Here is a 21,170-nt window from a genome sequence, read left to right on the forward strand (position 1 = left end):
AAACCAGGGATCATGACCTGAGCCAAAATCGAGTCAACCAACTGAGCCACCCAGGCACCCCAGTATATTTCTGACTTCACAGCCAAAGCTTTGAAACGGAGAAAGGTTTTATGAAATGGAAATAGACCCACACCAACCCCAGGGAGAATCTCAAGGATTGCTCCTTGGAAAAGGTTTAAAACAGGAAATTTTATTTCCATGATAACACTGTATTTCCTCGAATAGCCTAATTATTACCAGGAAGGAATGCATATACATGCCATCCAAAGGCTGTCATTCTTTTGGAAATATTTCACCATCTCTCTATCCCCCTCCTACTCTTCCTCCCTCTCCTCCCCTGACATACAGACACATAGGCAGGCAGACAGACAGACAGACACACACACACACACACACACACACACACACACACACACACACATCAAATTGGGAGAATTCCCTGAAGCATACAGATAATGGCATTTATTTTGGCAAGAATTGTGCAATTTGGTAAAAGAAAGATAAGGTGTGGCATTTATGAACAATTGTAATTGTAGTATGTCTCAACAGATGCAGGAAGTGGAGTTTTCTTCATAGTTGAAATATGGCTTCATGGTTTTCTGACATCAGGGTCTTGCAACTTTTCATCTAGAAACCAGACTGGATCAGTTATTTGTGAAAAGAGATGATACCTTTTGACTGTACTTAAAAAACAAACAAACACCCTTGCTAGATTCTTCTTTTAAGACGCCAAATAGACAAGGGAGTTACTAAAAATGCAGGGGAATTGAAAAGAGCGATTCCTACTAAGAACACAACTTGGCCTTATGAATTGCCTCTCTGGCTAATTAACTGTGGCAAGAAAAGACACTGTCTTTTAAATGAAATGTAATAAAGGAAATCCATCAGGCAGATAGAGATGCCTCCAGAGATCCTGTGACCCAGTGGAATGCAGGTGAGATGCATGCCCTCTGTATATACAGTGTGCAACTACCACCAGGACCCACTGAGTGCCCATTTTGCCTCTGCACCAGAGCACCAAAACCAAAGACTCCAGGTATAAGCAAATGACACTGTTTTACCTATTAATTAGAATGGCGAACTCAAAGAAGGAAAAGGTACAAAAAATGCCCTTTTGAATTTCCTGTTTGATCCCTATAGGGACATGAAAACACATGATTAAGTAAACAGGATGATTTCAGGGTTTTTTGCTGTTGTTTGTTTAAGAGAGAGAGAGAGAGAGAGAATCTCAAGCAGACTCCATGCTGTCAGTGTGGCACCTGATGTGGGGCTCGATCCTACCACCCTGGGATCATGACCTGAGCCGAAATCAAGAGTCAGACGCTTGACTGACTGAGGCTACCCAGGTGCCTCTGATTTCAGTTTTTATACAAAGATACCAGCCACCTTCTTGAGACTTAATGAGCATATATAAATATTAAACATTTAGAAATTCAGAGTTGGTCCCTGGGGGGACCCACACCATCATCGTGGTATAAATCCTTAGTAATTGGTAATACCTTTTGAACCATTCATGACAGTCACGGCCCAGCAGGAGGGGGTCTGCAGTGGCTTTGGTGTGCTCAGTAATATCAGAGCGTAGGCTGGGATGAAGAAAAAAGGAAGAGGGAGAAAAAAGGAATGAGAGAGGAGAGAAGATGGATAAGAAAAATGGGCTGATGGATAGCAGGGGTGGAAAGTGACGAAGACCAGGAAGAACACCGGGAGCCACCAAAAAAGCCTTCTGGTGCTCCTGGTGCTGGCAGCTTCCCCTCCGTCTACAGGGCACATGCCCTGGATTTTTGTCAGGACTGTCGCATGGGGGCAGAATCAGAAGCTACTTCAAAGCACAAAGGTGCCATTGGTCCTATCCCCCTGTTTACATAGTATGTCAGTTTGTTAAAGGAAGAATTAAATGGGCATAATTAGGAATCCAGGGCTGTTGATGGTCTCTAGTCTGGGGGACATGGTAAACACCTTGATTTTCTCCCCCTGAGGGGCATTGGTTAAATATCAGCCCACATGAATGGCCATCATTTGACCTTCCTGTCTCTAATTTGATCACATCTGTTGCTCTGGATCTGTGCATATGGCTTTGACAGATTCACCTATAGTAAGTGAGTAATATGGTCAAGGGCATCCATGATGTTATTCTGACACCCAGAGAGACAGAGGAGTACAGAGTGGGTGATACAGGCTGTTGGGGGGAACGGGGGTTGGGCATGGCAAAAAGGAGAGCATAGAAGGCCCTCATGAGAATGGGAAAAGCCCCAGTGCCATGGGTGACTTTGAGTTGGAATAGAACACTTGCTGGGATAGCAGTGGGAACGGTAAGCCTCCATCCTTCAAGGCAGCCATTATCCCGATCTACCAGTCTGTTTTTTTCAAATTCTGCTGAGTTTCTCATTGCTACTTCAATTTCCCATTTTGTGAATGGTGGATCGATGTATGATTCCTTAAAAGAAGTAATCCACTGTGGGGTTAAAAAAAAAAATTCATGTTCCTAGATAATGGTAAGCACACAAATCGACAGTAAGCTAGGGTTGTGTCTTCCATGACAGTGTCAGCCCAGGAGCACCTGCTACTTGTAGTTATCTTCATGGAGAGCAGTCTGCTTCCAAAGCTGTTGTTGGTCAGCAAGGCAACATTGAACTTAACTCTGCACAGTCTGTGTAAGAATGAGTCAGCCATTTATGTGCTTTTCTCAACACCCTTTTCCTAATCCCAAACTCAGAGGGGTATATACACAAAGGAAAGCAACATGTATTTTATAAAAGAACTCATTATCCTTTGATTGGTTGAATGGTGTTTGCTTTGCCACAGATCATTGGAGTTGGGATCCTGGTATATATGATTATTGCTGAGCTTCTTTCAGTTTTTTGCTTTGTTTTTGTTTGTTTGGGTTTAAGTAATCTCTATGCCCAACGTGGGGCTTGAATTTATAACCCCCAGATCAAGAGTTGCATGCTCTACCAACTGAGCCAGCCAGGCTCCCCAGGTTTTTTTTATTTTTTTATTTTTTGAGAGAGAGTGCATGTGTGAGCACAAGGGAGGGGCAGAGGGAGAAGGCAAGAGAATCAAGCTCAAGTAGGCTCCACATCCAGTGCAGAGCCCCATGTGGGGCTTGGTCCCAGGACCATGAGATCACGACCTGAGCTGAAATCAATAGTTGGATACTCAACCAACTGAGCCACCCAGGCGTCCCTTTTTACTCTTTGCAACAGGTTTAGGATCCAAATTCTTTTTCACTAATGGGAGCAGTGCTATGTACACTTTAGTTGCCCATGAACATCTTGTGCACAAAGAAAAGCATTGGCTTAGTTTCCAAATGGAGCTCTGACCTTTTAAAAGCCTGATCCGAGGAACTTGGGATTCTTACTCTATCAAGTCTCAGGTTCCAGTCCCACCTGGGACTGTCTCTCCCCTAGCCTTTCCCCACCCCAGCTTCACCCTGACTTGTGTGCATCTCTGACACCCATTAGGCTGGTTAATCGCTGGAGTGCTTTTGTTCAGGATACTCCCTCAAGACTCAGCTCAGGTGTCCCCTCCCCCACCGGCGAGCTTGCTCACCCAAAACACACCGTGCTTACACCCTTTCCCTACAAAAGGACTGTCTTGCCTTCCAGCACGTGGCAGTGTCTAGCCCAGGGGGGCAGGCACTCTGGAAACACTGCGCTGAGGAACAAGACCTCACTAACGACCGTGAATAGGGAGCCTGTGACTGTTTAACTGGTGATTGGTTACTGCCCTTCCTATCTGATCAGCAAGAACATACTGAGTTTTCCCCACTGTGCACTGTAGTACCATCCTGCCCAGCTGCAAGGCATTTCTACCCTGTCATTTTGACTTCAGGACAATGCCATTCAAGTTTGTAAACACATTTTAGTGCCAACGTTCTAATCAGAATATGCCAGCACTGGTAAATTTTCCCTAAGAGGAGGGCAGATGGCGAGGGAGGAGCATGTAGATGTTGAAGTCAACCTGTAGACCACCTTTCCGCCCTCATCCCAGACCTGCATCTACCATAAGGCCGTAGCAAGAGCTAGAGGGAGGGTCTGTTTTGCTTAGGAAATAATTTTATTCCTAAAATGTCCTAGATAGTACTAGAAGAGTGGGTGCCCTTGTGATAAGGAAAAGACCAGACATCATAGGGTTGGGACAGGGCAAGGAACAGGAGTCTATGCTTCAGTGTGGAGGAAGTACTTGGGCAAAGGACAGGTGGTGACAACTTGATGAGGACGGTCATGTGCTGCAGCTGCACCTTGGGTCAAACATGAGCACCACGTGTGCCTAACAGCCTCCATGGCACAACTGCAGGTGGGGAGAGTGTCACATCTGCCCTTTAGGCCCGGCTCCTGTGGGGCCACAGGTAGCTCTTGCACATTCATGACCCACTGCGATATTAAACTTTGCTCAACAAATATTCCTACTGTGCACAGTACCCAGGGCTTGCTCTCTGGGTCGACCATTGGCCACTGCCACGTTCCACTGACCAGGGGCAGCCATGGCCCACCAGCTCCATGCGCATGATGGCCAAGAACATTGTTCCCGGCCCTCATAATCCATTTTGCATATCCATTATTGGTTCCCCACTCCCTTGAGTCTGTGAGAGCAAAGCTGGAGGGTGTGGGTACAAGATCTGCGTGCACAGAGGGGCACACGTTTATTAATGCCAACACTTCTAGATGTGGTATCAGGGGTAGCAGGAGTCCATGATGCTCAGCAGGTAGGCAAGGAGAAAGCTTAAGGGAAAGAGATCAAGCCTCTGTGGTAGCAACTTCGATCTTTAGCTGTGCTAAGAGCACAATTGCTTGAATTACATGTAGGACACTGTTCAAGTCTTAGGAATCAGCATCCAATCACACACCAGGAGGACATACATCAACTTTCTCTAACCCAGGCTCATTCATCTGATTTCTAGGTCTTTAATCTGGTCTTAAAGTACAGTGATGTGAGCCCTATGCTGTATGGGTAATAACCTGATATCAGTTTTCCTTTTTAAGAGTTAGGAACCTTTGTGCATGTGTGACCTGAGTATGGGGAAGCGAGAAGAGACGGGAAGAGAACTTGGGTTTCCTCTGCTGGCAGAGAAGGGCCAAGAGACACAGGCCACAACCACAGGCAGAAAGAGAAACTTGTTATTAAATTTAATTGTCTTTAAATACACACCTTTCTCCCACACTTACCTACTCCAGGAGGGGGAGAGAGGAAACCCCACCCCCGCCGTTCAGGGGATTCCATGTACAAAGCCTGAGATGGTGAGGAGGAAGTATAAAACTACTATTTACAAGGGGGAAGAAGGCATCTGTTGCCACCTTAACCTTCAGACACCCCCATCCCCAGGCCCCTTTTGCTCCTTTAGAAAAAGCCCCTGGGAATTCATTTGAGTGTAGAATCAGCCCTTCCTCTGGAGGGGCACTCAAACCCCTAAACGGAATAGGAAGCTCTGAGATCAGTTGAGGAAGACAGTGAATGGATAGCACCTCAGATCCTGGCCGAGGGAAGGCATTTGACCCCCATTACCCTGTAGTCAGCAGGCCTACGGGCCCCGCTTCTACTTCCATAGACCCCGTGTAAACATTGACTCCTTTCTCTGGGTCCCTGTTCTTCCTGACTTCCTACAGGGCCTCCCTTGCTTCCACTGGAGGCACTTGGTTCCTGATGGTTCCTTTCTCCCCTTCCCACCTTCCTGTGGAAGGAGTGAAGAGGGGAGGGACATTACAGGTGGGGCAAGGCCTGTTTCCTCCCTTCTTCTAGGCCAGGGCAGCCATTTCCTCAAGGGGAGAGCTCCACAAGTTCTCGGCCAGATGGGGGTGGATTGCCTTCCCCGGCTTCCCCAGCAGGGACAGGCAGGTAGGCAGTCCAGTACCAGGATACAGTGGTCTTGATGGGTGACACCATCAGTTCTGAGTGGCAGGGAGGAAGGCTTCAGGAAGTGGGAAGGCGGGGCAACTCCGGCCTCACCCTGATGGTGGGAGACCAGCCCTGCGTTACTGCTTCTTCGGGTAAGCACGTCAGTCACTGCACAACAGTCTGGTTCACTGTAGCTGTGCAGAGGGGCCAGGAACCCATGAGCAAGAGATCTCCTGCAGGCCTTGGCGGAGAGGCAGCATTCACACCAGCTCGTCCAATAGGATTCCAATGCTCTGAGTGGCCTCTGAGGGCCCAGCGATGGGCTTGTTACACATAGGGCAGACACAGCGTACCTCTAGCCACTTCACCAGACACCTGAGGGTGGAAGAAGATCAGTTTTTCCCTAAGGCATCCAACCCGTTCCATTTCTCTCTCATTCGGAGAGCCCAGCTGCTTCTCCCAACAAGAACATCTCAGTCCTTGCCCCAGCCCAGCCCCTCCCACTTGCCTGGTGTCCAGACAGGACGTCGGGTATTGCTGGCAAGGGGGGCAGATGGGAGGGGGTAGGGACTGCAGGTTCTAAATGATGCTCCCTACTTATTTCTTTCAAAAGGCATCCCTGGACACGAAACCCCCATAGTGCATACTTACTTCCGGTGAAAGGCATGTTGGCATGGGAGCACACCTAGCTCGTCCTTCCCCTTAAAGTCTTCCAGACAGACTGCACAGGTCTGCTGTGAGGAAAAGTGACAGTGAGAGAGGGGCCTGGGGAAGAGCCGCATTTGCCCGTCAGCCCATCCCCATCCACAAAAACGAAGCTCTAGCCCAGTTTCTGGATGGGCCACGGAAACATAAGTCATAAGGTAGCCATAAACCACACCGGACTGTTCACACAACCAAAGGAAGATGATATTAAAAGTTCAGTTCCTCAGTTGCACTGGCTACATTTCAGAGGCTCGGTAACCACAGTGGGGCTGCCGTGGCTCCCATAATGGGCAGTGCAGATTTAGAACATTTCTATCAACACAGCAATTTCCATTGACCAAAGGTGTTCTAGGAGAATATTTTTTAATCCTTTCTAGCCTGCTACATCTTACACGGGGGCATGTATCTATAACAGAAGGTAAAGATGGGAGTAGAGTGTTCAGTTAATATTCTTTAATTCCAGCTTTCTGTCATTCTAGACTAACTCCTCAATCGCAGCTGAATTCTTCTGCTCAAGGAGGGCTCAGGAAACATGTGATTTGCTGACATGTGATAGTGCGCATCAAAGAGGGATGGATGAAACGAGGCATTCCTAGGTTGTCTCGTGTCTAAGCAATGCCTGTGGGTCTGCCCAGCTCCCAACAACCTCGGACACCCTGGGCACAGGGGTCTGCAGTTATGGATGTGAGGTCTTGAGAAAGTTAGACGATCTAACGGGCGCAAGTAGGGAAGGAAGAGGAACAGCTTACTCCTAAAGTGTCTGTGTTGATGGGACCCAAGGAGTAGCTATATTGATGGGAAGGGCACCGGAGCGGAAACAGGCAAGAACTGCAGGGATGGATACGCTGATCAGATCCACAGGATACAATATAAGTATAAGAGTGAAAAGGAGGGGCGCCTGGGTGGCTTAGTCGGTTAAGCGTCCGACTTTAGCTTAGGTCATGATCTTGCGGTTCGTGGGTTCGAGCCCCGCGTCGGGCTCTGTGCTGACTGCCAGCTCAGAGCCTGGAGCCTGTTTCAGTCTGTGACTCCCTCTCTCTCTGACCCTCCCCTGCTCACGCTGTCTGTCTCTCTCTCTCCAAAAAAAAAAAAAAAAAATAAAAAAAAAAAAAAGGAGTGAAAAGGAACTTCTTTAGTGAAAAACCAAAACAGGAGGCCTAGACACGGGGAAAGGTAGCTGGAATCTGGCATGCCTTGGTGTGCCCGTCCTCCCTTTAAAAAATATGAGGCATGGCAGCCTCTCCGGGGCCACATGCCATCACTTATTCAAACCCTCCCGTTTGTTTTCTGCGATCCCGTTATGTTTTCTGCCTGCGCCGGTTCCAGACATAATGAATTCCATATACTGATTACCTACTGGAAGGAGTCACATTTATTTGGCCCAAGGAGAGACGAAGGCGGGGACTAAAAGAAGTTCCTGAAAGGCCCAGGCTGAGAGCTGGAGAGGGTGCTGTTTGCCCTGCCAGCCAGGGACCTCCTGCCTGCTGGCCCAGTACACTCACCCCATACAGTTGCAGCTTCTTGGCATCACCTTTAAGCACCACCTGAAAAGAAGAGAGGAGGCCTCGGTCAGAAGCAGCCAAGCACAGGGGCCAGGTGCAAGCACCCAGTGGAGAGTGTCCCCAGGCCTGCACAGGTGTGTCTCCCTCTCCCTCTGGTGAAGGGGAAGGGCTTTGCCACTGCCTGGGCTAGGCCAGGCTTGAGGACAGTAGGAAGTGTTAGCCTCAGATGGAGCCAGAGGGGAGGCCAAGGGGGTTCAACTTGCTTGCTGCCTGCCCTCTCTCCTCACCTCCAGCAGGGCAGGTGGTAGGGAGGAAGGCTCACAGAAAGATATAGTGCTCTGGGGCGCCCGGGTGGCTCTGTCAGTTAAGTGTCTGACTTCATCTCAGATCATGATCTCACTGTCTGTGGGTTCGAGACCTGCGTTGGGCTCTGTGCGGACAGCTCAGAACATGGAGCCTGCTTCGGATTCTGTCTCCCTTTCTCTCTGCCCTTGCCGCACACACCCTGTCTACCTCTCAAAAATAAACAATGAAAAATGTTTTTAAAGAAAGAAAGATGTAGCGCTTTACCTCCTTATAGCCATATCGTTCACTCTGTGCCTGGTTCCGGAGTTTGCTAGAGGAGAAAGCAAGGAGAAAGGGAGGTTACCACGCCTTTGTAAGAGGGGTAGGCAGGCTGTGTGGGCATTCTTCTGTTGGGGGGAGGGGGTAAGGGGGAGGTGGAGAGGCTGCTCTTCCCCGGGGGTATCTTGTCCCACAGATGCCACAGAGTATGGTTTGGACCTGGGCAGGTCACCCAGAGTGGATTATGGACTCAGACTTCTACTCGGGCATAACAGCCTCAAAACTTACTTGTCAGGTCCCATAGACTGGAGGAATTCTGGCAGAATTATTCATTCATACGCCCTGCTGTTTCCCAGAAAGTCAGTCCCCTCAGACCCCCCAGGTCTAACGATCACCAATCTGCTTACTGAGTACATGGAAGAAGTCAGATATTCTTATAAGGTATTTTGCCATTAAGCCAGGGTAGCAGTATGAGTAAGTCTCTGTTGACCCTGGGGAATTTTCCACCCGGGAGAACACTAATATTCTGAACCAAAGCACACGCTCCCCTTCACAGCACCCAGGCAAACACAGATGATGCCCTCTTTGTTTTCTTCTTTTGAGTCTCCAGCTGGTGGCCCGCACGCAACCTAGCTCTCAATAGCCAAAACACACCTTGTGGTTCCCAAAGGCAATAACACAGTAGTTATCGGAGGACTTGTGATGCACCCATCACTGTATTAACAGATTCACATACTTGGCGAGGAACGTTTTCCTTTGTACAGATGAGGAAAATCAAGTCCAAGGAGGTTACATAACTTGCCCAAACCTCCCAGCCTGTTGGCAGCCAGAGGCGGATTTGAATCAGTCGATCAGAGTACAGGGCCTGAGCTCTCGAACAACGTGCCTGTTTCACCGGTCAGGTGGCACCCGCCATCGTCCTGAGAAGGGTACCTGATCACTTGGGAAGCACCCGTTCTTCATCAACAAGGCTATAGCTAACGGCTGGGATCATGATTATGCATTGTTGCCGACGCTTTATTTGCAGGGAGAGAAACCATCCAAGTTAAGCAGGTGGCTCTGTGCACTCCTGTACTCGGTAGCCACATGGGGCTTTCTCTCCACTGAGCACTTCTGCCACAGAGCTGGGTTATTGGAAGGAAACCTCAGAAACCCATCAAGTTGGAATAGGTGTGGCAGACTAAGGGCCAGAGCCACCTGACCACTTGTTTAATTGGGCCTATGAGCTAAGACTGATGTTTGTTCTTAATTTTTTTAATATTTTTGAGAGACAGAGAGCATGTGCACATGTAACAAATAATTAAAAATTACATATGATCTGTGGCTGCTTTTGCATAGTAGAGTGGGGGTTATTTGGGGGTGACTTCCAAAGCCCCAAATATTTGTCCTTTGGCAGAATAAGAAGGCTGACATGAGTTAGAGGAAGAGAAGCTCAGATCAGGAGCCTCAACGAAAAGGAGAGAAGGTGCCCACCCCATGAGCACTGCGGAGAAGCCGGATAGAACAGGGGAAGGTGTGGAATGAGGGGCACAGCAGAGCCAGGCCCCAAGCACAGCCCGGGGGCAGATCTGGATCTGGCTACCAGCTAGCTCCACTGTTCCTAGCACAAGTCAGGGCCCGGGCCAGACTGTGCCTGGAGACTCATAGGAACGCCAGTCCAGGGGTGTCTGGCTGGCTCAGTGGTAGAGCCTGTGACTCTTGATCTCAGGATTGGGAGTTCGAGCCCCACGTTGGATGTAGAGATTACTTAAAATCTTAAGGGGCACCTGGGTAGCTCAGTTGAGCACCTGACTCTTGGTTTTGGTTCAGGTCATGATCTCATGGTTTCGTGAGTTCAAGCCCCTCTTCAGGCTCTGTGCTGACACTGAGGAGCCTGCTTAGGATTCTCTCTTTCCCTCTCTCTGCCCCTCCCCTGCTCATGCTCTCTCTGTCTTCCTCAAAATAAACAAAATTAAAAAACATAAAATCTTAAAAAAGAACTCCAGGTGGACTCCTGCACCATGGGGCTAAGTCCCAGGGCAGCACATCACCTTGAGGGCCTCTGGTCATTGGAGGCTTGGGCTGAAGGCCTAACCAGGACTCCCACCGTCCCATCCTTTACTTTGTAGAGATCTCCTCAGTCCAGAAAAGGTTTTTCACAAGCACGCATCTCTGTGCCCACTTCCAAACAAGATGGGCAGAGAAGGATGCATCCAAGGCTTAAATGAACAACTGTCCCCTTGCTGACACTGAACTAAGCTGGGGAAGGAAGCCGGTGTTCTCACGGTCAAAGCGCTCAGAGCCGCCTTCTGAGGCAGATGCCTGTGCTGTAGCAGGGATGCAGAGAGTAAATAAGGAAGTGGTGAGGGGCCTGCTTTTTAAGTGCGAGAATGAGAGGACGCCACATATCTTTCGGGTCTCAACTGCCTCCCCTGAGATGTGGCCCTCTCTAAGCATGTAGGGTGTGTACTAGGATGCGCAGGGCACCCCCTGCCCCACCCTTGTCCCCTGGGTTCGCCTGGCTCCACTTAATGGTCGAAGCCAAGGACCCTCCAGTAGCCTGGCTCTCAGAGCCCAGTACTATCAGAACAGGGAAAGGCTTCAGACCTACCCCCTTCGCCCTGCATGTAGATTTCCGGAACAGGAAGGTATACATTGTGATGAGGCAGGGCCCCAAAAGGTCTCAAGGGAAACAAAGCAGAAAAGCAGAGCCCCCGGGCCATCCCAGTGGAGAAGGTAGAGCTGGCAATTTTGGACAGGTGGCCCTCTCAGCTGCTGGGTGAGCAAAGCTGCTAAAAATACTCCAATTTCAATGAGACCATTTCTAGCCACTGCCAGCGGGCTCTCCCTCACTGCTTTTCCCTTTTGCAGCAAACAATGCCACCAAGTCCTGAAAATAATTGCTCCTTTCCTGCCTATTTGTACTTAGCCGGCCCTTCCATCCTGCGTAGGGCAGAGGTCAGCTCCTGGGGACTGGGGAAGAACTAGCGAGCGAGGGGAGCAGGGGAGAGGAGGGTGGCGCTGGCCAATGAGCTCACCAGGTGGAGAGCAGGGGTCATGGGCCTATTTTGGCTACGGAGGAAACTGAGAAGTGGGGAGAGGAAGTGGCCTCTGTGGAAGAAGATGTGGTGGCGGTGGCACTGCCAATGGATGTCGGAGAGGAAGTGGCCTCTGTGCCTGTGTGTCTTTCTATATATAGCCACCCACAGGCTGCCACACAGCAGCGAGCCTCTGGAACCATGAAAAGTCCAGGGTCAGCTGGCTCTGGGCAGGCTTCAGGACAGAAGGTGGGGGTGACGGAAGGGGCAGATTGCCGCGGAAGGGACAGGTGGCGCCAAGCGGCCCGCAGTCAGGAAAGCTCTTAGTATCATGTGGTTACGTCTCTGTTCTACTCCAGGCAGACAAAAATAAACCAGCCCTACCTAGCTCCCTGGCCCGTCCTGCAGGACCCCAGTCTCCGGCTGTCAAGGGGTGCTGAGGGATGCCCCAGCTGTTTCTCTTCCTTCCATTCAAGGAACAAGAATCCAACGGAAAAGGCTGGTCAGATATGGGATGTGGAAGACTCTAACAACCGCCAGGCTAGCCCATCTTGCATCTTCCTCGATAGAAGACCTTGGGCAAATTCTTAACTGCCCGAGCATGAATTTCCTCATTTACAAGGTGGGCTAACACATAAACTGGAGGGGTGTTTCACAAAATGCCAACCACAGTGTGGCCCAAAGAAGGCCCACACCCTTTATCACTTGGTAAAGAGGAGCTAAAACCCAAGGTCACACCTATTAATGACAGAATTAGGAAATGAACCCTGGTCACCCACATCCTGGCCCAGAGTGATTTTCTAGATTTTTCTTCACTTGACTGCCTTTGCAGCGTGTGTGTGTGTGTGTGTGTGTGTGTGTGCGTGCTGCTTTTGTGGACTCCTCCCCCAGCATCATACATGAACCTTTGGTATTTGGTATGACTCCGTCTTTTGTCCCTGGGGAACTGCCTGAATTGCTTGGTATGGGGAGAGGGGGGCGGCTGGTGGTCAGAAAGGCAGAAAGTTTGAGGAAGAAAACACAGGCTTGGGAAAGGGGAAGGGGTAGAGAGATACTAAAAAACTGCCCTCATCCCCACTTTTGCAAATTTCAGGCTCCGGTGTACAAGAGGGAAAATAAACCACTGTCGTCTCTGCATCAACTTTTAAGTGGAAAACTCCAGCCGCTGACCCCCCTCCCCCCCAGGAACTTTTCAGAGTTCCAAGAAGAAGAGGCCTAAAGTAGGTGACTGGGGGGCACGGAGGGCCCTTCCCCTTTTTTAGAGGAAGCTCTTCTAGCCTTAGGAGTAGAGACTGAGTGTCTGCCTTTCCCCCAACCCCCTTTCTGGGCAAAGCATTCAGATTCACAGAGACATTTCAGCAGGGAGCCGGAACTCCTTTCTCCCTCCTTTTGATTTAAATGACTTAAGACTCCAGCTGCTGGCTACCCACCACAAGGTGTGTGTGTGGTGGGGGGTGGGGGGGGTAATCTCGATAGCCCTAAAGACACCGTCGTGTTCATGGATGCCCAATGCTTCCCAGTGTGCCCAACAGTCCCATGCAGTGAGGCACTGGTAGTCCCAACCGCATGCCCTTGTCAAAAACACTACTTTAGTTTCCACTCTAAATGCCAGTCGTGCCCTAGATTTTTGGTAGAAAAGCAGCCACCAATCCCCATGTCTTTCAACAGGCGGTGAAAGGACAGTTCCTGGAGCCTGGCTAGCCCTGCCAACCTCAAGTCCTCCCCTGGACCTCTGCGCAGGAAGAATTAAGGGGAGTTTTTAGGGTTTTTTTTCCACTATAAAAATAAGAGCTTACGAGGCCGACCAAGCAGCTCTCCAGACATCAGCCTGCTAATATTAGCATCTGGAGGGCTGACAGCAGGATTTCCCAGGAGGGAAGAGGAACATGCCGTAGGTGTAACCAATGCCCACCTATCCCTGGCCACCCAGAGGCTGTGTGTGCGGAGTGGAGACACCGTTAGGGGATGACCAGCAGGATTACTCCGTCAAACAGTAATTCTAGGCCACCCTAGAATAACTAGCCAAGAGGGGCGACGCAGCCCAACTGTTGGTGACCTTACATGCTCTGGAACAACCCGAGAAGCTGATGAAAATAGAAACACCGGGCCTCAGGGGCCCAGTGAAGGGCAGGCTGAGCCCTGTCCTCAAAGCAGGGACCCCAGTGGGAAGTTAGGGATTCTGTTGTGGGTTTCTCGCTTGGCCCACCCTACCCCCAGCCTCCTCCTCCTGGACTCCGCGCCCCAGGTCACCCAGGGTGCCACCCACCTGATAAAATAGCAGCAGAAGATGAGGCTGAGCATGAAGACAAAGATGCCCGTGCCGAAGATGACCATGTAGATGTTGAGGGGAAGGTCCTGGAAACTGATGGGTGGCATGGAGCAGGACTTGTTGGTACTAACCAGTCCCAGGCCACAAAAACACCCTGCAAAGAAACGGGGAGGGAAAATGTTATAGTTGGAAATTTACCACTGGGGCTGATGGTACTCGGTCGGCCAGGATGGAGAGAGAAATGGCAGGCTCTGGGCTCCCAAACGTCTCTGATGCTGAGGCATAAGTTTAGAACCTAGCTCTCACACGGACTAGCTCTGTGACCTTGGGTGAAATCAGCGATCCCTGAAATGGGATACCATAGTCCTTAAAACTGCATCCCACCTAGGGGATCAAGGATTCAGGAAATGGAAAACTTGATTCTGTCAGGTAGAAGCTTCTTGAGTGCAGTAGCAAAATGAGGAGCCGTAGGTGAGAAAATGGGTACTTGGGTTCCAACATCCCTAGAGATGTGACCTTTAAGAACATACCTATCTAAGCCTCACTTTGTCTTTTAAAAACAAGCAAAATACAGAGGACGAAAACTGGTGTAAGAAATGGGCTTTGTAGATTGCCAAGGTGCAGTTACAAAGGTCATTCGTCATTATTAAGCCACAGGCTCCAGGAGACAGGCTGAACCAGGACCAGAATAGAAACTGTTCACCCTGAGGCTGGGCCAGTGTTCCAGAAAGTGATGGGGGGGCGGGTGTAGCTTACGTTGCACCCTCCCCCTTTCTCCTCAAAGCCTTGATGTACCGTTCCATAGTGGCACTGACATCCCATGGCGCTTGTTAGAAATGCAAAATCTCCCCCCTCCCAACAGAATGAACCAGAATCTACATGTTATCAAGATCAAGGTCCTCATCAGATTACGAGGCCTGCAGCACTAGAAGCACTGACCAGCCACCAGATGCTTCCCCTCACAGGACTCAGAGGGTAAATCCGATTGGCCGACCGATCATCGCTGCCTCTTGCCAGAGTTTGGTGTTGAGGTAAGTCTGTGACAAGGTTTGGGCCAAGGAAACAAAGACAAGTTCTGCTGGAGGAGGAAAGACTGGAATGATGGCAGCCAAGAAAGAGCTGGAAGGAAAGCAGTTCAATATGAAGCCAATGGCTGAGGGTGGCGGAAGAAAGAGGGAAAGAAAAGAAAAGATTAGGTCCGTTAAATGGCTGGATTAACCAGTCCTGGAGCCGCTCTCTATTTTGGGAGTTACTCATTCTGAGAATTAGTAAATGTTCTGTACTGTTTAACGGGAAGAAAAAAATATATAGGATAGAAACAATAAGCTGGGAAGTGTTACTGTGATCTAAAAGGCAGGCATAAAATTCTTAGATTTCAGAAAGTGAGGAGACAAGAAAACTAAAATCTTGCAATATCCCAAGCACATTCTCATGCTACCGATTTAATCTTTGTAATGTCACTAAGAAACTGACTTACCCCTTCGCCAGGAAAAAAAAAAAGACTCAATCATTAAATAAATTGTCTAACGTCAAACAGCTAAGGCTTGTTTCCAAAGACCTCTGTACGCAAGTCTTCGACATGGGTTTTAAGTACTTGCCTGACATCTTGGTTAGGAGCCAGAACCCATTAATATCCTTGAGGAGTCTAGATTAAAATGACCAATGCTACAACTCAGCAGAAGACTAGCTGAAAGGACCGGAAGTCAATTTTGACATCCTACATCTCATGCCTCAGTCATCCCCTAGATCAATCTAGTGACCACATAATGAGCCTCCCTTCAAACCCCCTTTCAGATGCTGGGCCCAGTTCTCTTCCAAGTCCCCATCCCAGACACCTCATTGATGTCAAGTCCTTCCTCTGCTTGAGCCCATGTGTGTGACATCTCCTTCCACGTAGTTTCCATCATGCATTTCCCAGGCTCATGACTGGTTTCAAGTCTTCCTAAACATGCACGCACTGGGTCTCCTCAACCTCCACCGTTCATAGCCTTCCAGCATCACCCAAAAATGAACCAGTCTCCTATTTCTTGTCCAACCTGTTCTCACCTTCCTCCATACCTTTGTTCATGCAACTTTCCCTGCCTGAAATTCCCTCTCCCTTCTGGAAGCCCACCAAGCCTGGTCCTCTTGCTATTCCAATGACCCCTCTCTTCCCTGAATTCTATAGACCTCACAGCCTCTACCATGCATTCTGGCTCTTGAGGATTTAGTAGTTGTCTTACGTTGCCCCAATGTTCCAAACATCAACTTAACTCAAACATTGATTATATGACAAGTACCATGATAGACACGTAAAATTAAAAAAAAAAAGTGAAAAATCATGGGATGATTTTACAGGGTAGGGACGAAGAGAACACAAAGGCTTTCGCCAAATAAACAAAGGGAGGCACCACAGCAGAGATGCAACTAGAATCCTGGAATCAGAAATGGAAGAGTCCAAGCAACCTCGAATACTCCTGAATTGGGTCTGAGAACAGCGAGTTGGACAGTGCCTAGCCTTGTGTTTGGCTTGCTTTCAATTAGCCAGTTAACCGATAAATAGCTCCTGATTTTTCAAGACAACCTGGTACCCTTGGCAAAAACTCCTATTTCAAAGTAAGGAGAGTGATATTTGGGAAAGTTGCCCAGAAACTGCCCTCAGCTAATGAATGGCCAGCCAACCAACAAGTATTAATCGAGGGCTGATTTATGCACTGACCTAGACATTGTGGGAAAACAAAAAGTAGAAGTAGTTCTTGTCCTGAAAGACTTTGTTGAAAAGATTAAATAATTAGCTCCTACCCTTATTATGCTCAACAGGAAGCCCTTGCTTCTGGGCTCCCTACTTCACTAACAATTGACGCTCTAAGAAGGTCTAACCTCCGATCTGTGTTGGCTCTCCATGCACCTTTCAGGAGAAGAATCCTGGTTATTTTTAGGGTCCCAGAGAACCCCACTTGGTTTCCTGTCCTGGGAAATTGTACAGCGGTGGCTACCGTAGAGGGCATGTATATGCACTCTGGCCTCAGGTGGTCCTCTGATCAGTTTACCTTGACCGTCTTACCTCTCCTGATAGGCACTTCCCCTGGGGTTCCAGGATGGAGTCAGTGAGCTTGGAACTTTATGTGAGAAAGAGTATACGTGAGAAGAGCTTCATAGCCAGAAGGAGATGGTACATTTGCTTATATTACAATGAAAAACAAATGGTAAAAAATATATATTGGCTAAAACCTGTAGTACGAATCGTTTTTCCTCTAACACTTATAAGGGCAGAATATCAACCCCAGAAAAGAGAGCCTTCAGAGATTTTTCCACAAAGGGGGTGGGGGAAGAGATTGCTTCCTCATTTAAGTCAAAACACAGGATCTATCAGTCACTTTAAAGAAGTGAAAAGAAAAAGGGGCAAGTCCTCCGCTGGTCTAAAAACCCCATATGAAAGAGGAGCGCCAGAATAAAGTGCCAGCCACCTTGGTTCTTCTCAAGTCTCTGTTCCATTGTCTCAGCTGACCTATGAAAGCCTTGACATCAGAATGTCTCATCTCAATGGTGTGCAGGCTGGGAGCTGGAATGACGTCAACAGAAGGCTGGCCAAGAAAGACCGGTGGGTCTGGGAAATGCTTCCCCCTCCCAGCCAACGGGAATCTTTCCCAGATGCTGGGATGCACCGTCCTTCCTTACCCCCCATCCTCCACCCCTGTCCCTCAATGCCCGCCTATCACACACAGCTTGGTTCATTTTCAGGAAATTAGATCCTACTAGCAAGAGGAAGAGGGGGATGGGGGACGTTCATACCCACACATGCTGTCCAAACCCTGCCTTAAAACAAAAGCCGCTTGAAATAATTAATCCAAGATCTGGCAGGGGTCTGCTCTCAAGAATGGATTTTTTTTTTCTTTGTAACTAGCCAGCCTACCATACTCAGAGATCAGGCTCCCTCCCTTCACCCCCGCCTTCTCCAGAAACTCCAAGCCTCGGGAAGACGCGGTCAAAACACCAAAACTACTGGGACGTATTAGTATCCAATACCAATCCATTTTAACTGAGTGGCTCAGAAAGACCCTCCTGTAAGATGGCTTGGGTGAGGAGTCAGAACCAAGCCCTACCTGTACCACCTCAAATGCCAAAAACCAACCAACAAACAAGCCTCAGGTGAGATGAATTTAGCATCACGCCAGGCCAGGGCGGGTGGGTCGGGAAGGGGGTGGCGGAGTGACTTAGGTAAGGAGGGGCGGCCACCAACCGCAGTTCGGAAGCTAGTACCACAGTGTGGCCTTGGGGCCAGAGAGCACGACTCCTGCTGGCCTGGCTCTGCACCCAAAGGTATCCGGGCGCTGAGACGTCTGCAAGGCTTTATCGCTCCGATAAAGACACGCTCTCTGATCCGGCATCCTCCGCAAGCACAAAGCCCCGGAGCAGCCAGTGAGGAGCCAACAAAGGCACAGAGGAAGCCGCCCCCGCGCCCCGTCCCGCACGCTGCATTGTATACATATTTAAAATAGCCTGCAAAGTTCCAGGCCGGGAACTTGAGCTCCCTCTAGGAGATCCCAACCCGGGCGCGGATTTGATTCTCCTCCGACAACCACAACAAAGACCAGAGTTTGAGCGCACAAAGGCAAGGGAAGCGGGTAGGAGAGCGAAGCCGCCACACAAAGGCCGCGAACCCCTCGGCTCCCACGCCCCCTCCCCCCCGCACGTTCAGAGACGTTCCCGGCCCTGGAGTTAAACCTGATTTTTTTTTTTTTCTTTTCAAATTCCGCGCTGTGCAGCGGACGCCTCCTCGCCCGTCCCATTTCATGACAAACTTAACTCAAGAGGAAGAAAGAGCCCTCTCTATCTGATCTTAAGCCTCGCGCCTCTCCGAGTGTGCGGCCAGCCCCGCGTCCGCTCGCCCTCGCGCCCCGGGGACTCACCGTTACACCACTGGAATGGGTGCATCAATGAACTCTCGGCTGGCTTCCTCCGACGAACGAACGCAGGCGCCGGGTAGGGCACACGGGGTGGGCGCACCGGCTTTCGGGTCCGCAGGAGGGGCCGGTGCTGTGCGCGGCAGCCGCCCGTCTCCAAACTCTAACTCCCTCCGGGGTGGTGGGGGGGTTTCGGCTTGAATGGTTTCGGAACAACAAAGAGGGAAAGGGGGGAAACAAAGTCCCCAGGATGAGCGCACCACTGAGGAGATGCAGGAAGGGCCCCCGGGCTGGGGGAGACGCAGGGCGCTACAGAACAGGGCGGGGGCGCCCGGCTCGCAGACGAGGGAAAAGCTTCGGCGGGAGCCTCGGCGCGAAGGTGAGCTGCCAGGACTCCGAAACTGACACGGGCTGCGCACACCCCCGCCTCCCGGCCCCCGCCCCTTTTACTCCCCCCTGCAAACTCCGCCCTCCTCCCGTCACCCGCCCTCCCGCCAATGAGAGCCTTCTGGCGGGACTCCGGTATTATTTGCAGGCCCGCCCCCCTGCGAGGGGCGAGCATCTTCGCGCAGCGCGCGCCTCCCCCTCCGCCTTCCCAGGGCTCGGGAAACTTCACTCTAAAGAGAAGCGAGCTGCGCGGTGCGAGGCTCGGCGCGGGCGGGGGCCGGCCTCCGCCGCCCGGACCTGGAGGAAAGCGAACAATTAGTGCCACATTGTTTTCCGCCTCCAGAGCTGTTACTGTTTAGCATTTCTATAGCTCTTTGAGAAGCCAGTTCTAAGGGAGGGGTTGCATTTCTGCTCGGACGCCCAGGACTCTGGTCCTGGGTGGTGGCTAGCAGCACGTTCCTTCGCTCACGGCAAAAGAGGGAACTGAAATAAGAGGGTAAAGCAGATGAATTACAGAACTGAGATCTGGAAGGAGCTCAGGTTGTCTTCTCATGTTTGGCCAGCCCCTAAAAACCTTAGGAACTAAAAGCCCGAAGGTTAAGCTTAAGGTAGATGTGTCAAGGCCTCCACGCTCCTGAGTAGCAGAATCAAACACAGAAATCCACATGGGCAGCATTTTCAGGGCAAGTCTCTTCAGCATCTATCACCACCTAGGTGTTGAATAAATAGCAGTTGCAAGAAAGACTGAATGTCTTAATTCCCCGTCCAAAATAATTTCTTTTTATCTGACATTGCATCGCTTGTTTCTGTCTTATGTATCTTTCTGTCTTTCATTTATACAGAATGTGTTCACCATGAACCTACTTTGTGCCCAGCACTGTTACACCGGAGACCCATCTGGGTCGCTGGCGACAGCAGGATTCTAGTCTCCAGCGATTCTTAGTGCCCGAGAAGACAGACAGTAAACAAGCTAGCAAACAAGTAAGAATGACTCAATCTCATCTTCCAATTAAGCGTAATCTGTTAATTGAAGGTGATAAACACTTTCCCTAACGCTTGGGAATTGTGACACTCAAATAAGATTATGCATATGAGTGCTTTGTCATTTAAAAGCATGATGGTTAAGGTATTAAATAACTTGGCCGAGATCACATAGCAGTGTGCAACAGTTTAGCACTTAATTACGTAATTGTCTTATAACAATTGTTTTCCTTTAAGAGCTGGTCTGGGGGATTGGAGTCGTGTACAGATCCAACTCATTTCATCTCTTAATTGGGCAATTGCAAAAGCTTCCTAACTGGCCTCTTTGACTCTAGTCTCTGCCTCAGACTTTAGAGCCCACAGGAATTATTTATGTTAGAGATGTTACACATATGAAGATTCCCAGGCCTGGAGCCCAGAGATTCTGATTCAGAATGCTTTGTCTCCACCTTCCCCCATCCCTCCACGGCCAAATTCTCAAGCAATTACGCTGAAAGAAATAACACTTGGATCTCACTCTCAAGTCTGTCCTTTCTGCTGGGCCCAGAGTTATCTTCCTAAAACACAAATCTGATCATTTACTTCTCTTGCTTGATAACCTTTATTGGTTCCTCTTACTTCCTGGATAAAGTCAAATTGCGGAGTGTGGCATTCACATTGTCCTGCCTTCCTAATGCCAAATACACTCTTCTTGCACACATGCTTTTCATCAGACACAAAGCTTTTGCTGTTGTCCTCGAAATACAGGACATTCTTTCTTGCCTGTGATTTTGTACACAGCATCACTGATGTTTGAATGCCCTTTTTCTTTCTGGGCCTGACGTTTTGTAAAATTCAGCTCAAAACACACCTCTTCCATGGCCCACCCTTGTCATTGCCCCTCTCTACTTCTCTTTCTTTTTTTTTTTTTTTAATGTTTTATTTATTTCTAGGGGAGAGAGAGAGAGAGAGAGAGACAGCGTGAGCAGGGGAGGGTCAGAGAGAGAGGGAGTCACAGACTGAAACAGGCTCCAGGCTCTGAGCTGGCAGT

At 49.6% G+C, this 21,170-nt stretch overlaps 1 protein-coding gene across 2 annotated transcripts; it reads right to left on the reverse strand.

Moving 5' to 3' along the window:
• Positions 1-5,102: 5,102 nt before the first annotated feature.
• On the reverse strand, positions 5,103-19,182 carry RNF122 (ring finger protein 122). 2 transcript variants are annotated; one of them, XM_039254432.1, is made up of 6 exons: positions 18,779-19,182; positions 13,887-14,043; positions 8,610-8,655; positions 8,040-8,081; positions 6,484-6,563; positions 5,103-6,207 (listed from the first exon to the last, which is right to left on the reverse strand). In XM_039254432.1, exons 1-6 carry the CDS (start codon positions 18,801-18,803, stop codon positions 6,093-6,095), a joined length of 465 nt encoding a protein of 154 aa, XP_039110363.1. In that variant the 5' UTR covers positions 18,804-19,182; the 3' UTR covers positions 5,103-6,092. The 2 variants fall into 2 exon arrangements, with proteins under 2 accessions (XP_039110363.1, XP_039110362.1); XM_039254431.1 differs by having other exon boundaries at positions 6,484-6,566.
• Between the last annotated feature and the right edge of the window lie 1,988 nt (positions 19,183-21,170).

Source organism: Hyaena hyaena, unplaced genomic scaffold, assembly GCF_003009895.1.
Source record: "Hyaena hyaena isolate Hyena2069 unplaced genomic scaffold, ASM300989v1 scaffold_488, whole genome shotgun sequence".
Lineage (NCBI taxonomy): Eukaryota > Metazoa > Chordata > Mammalia > Carnivora > Hyaenidae > Hyaena > Hyaena hyaena.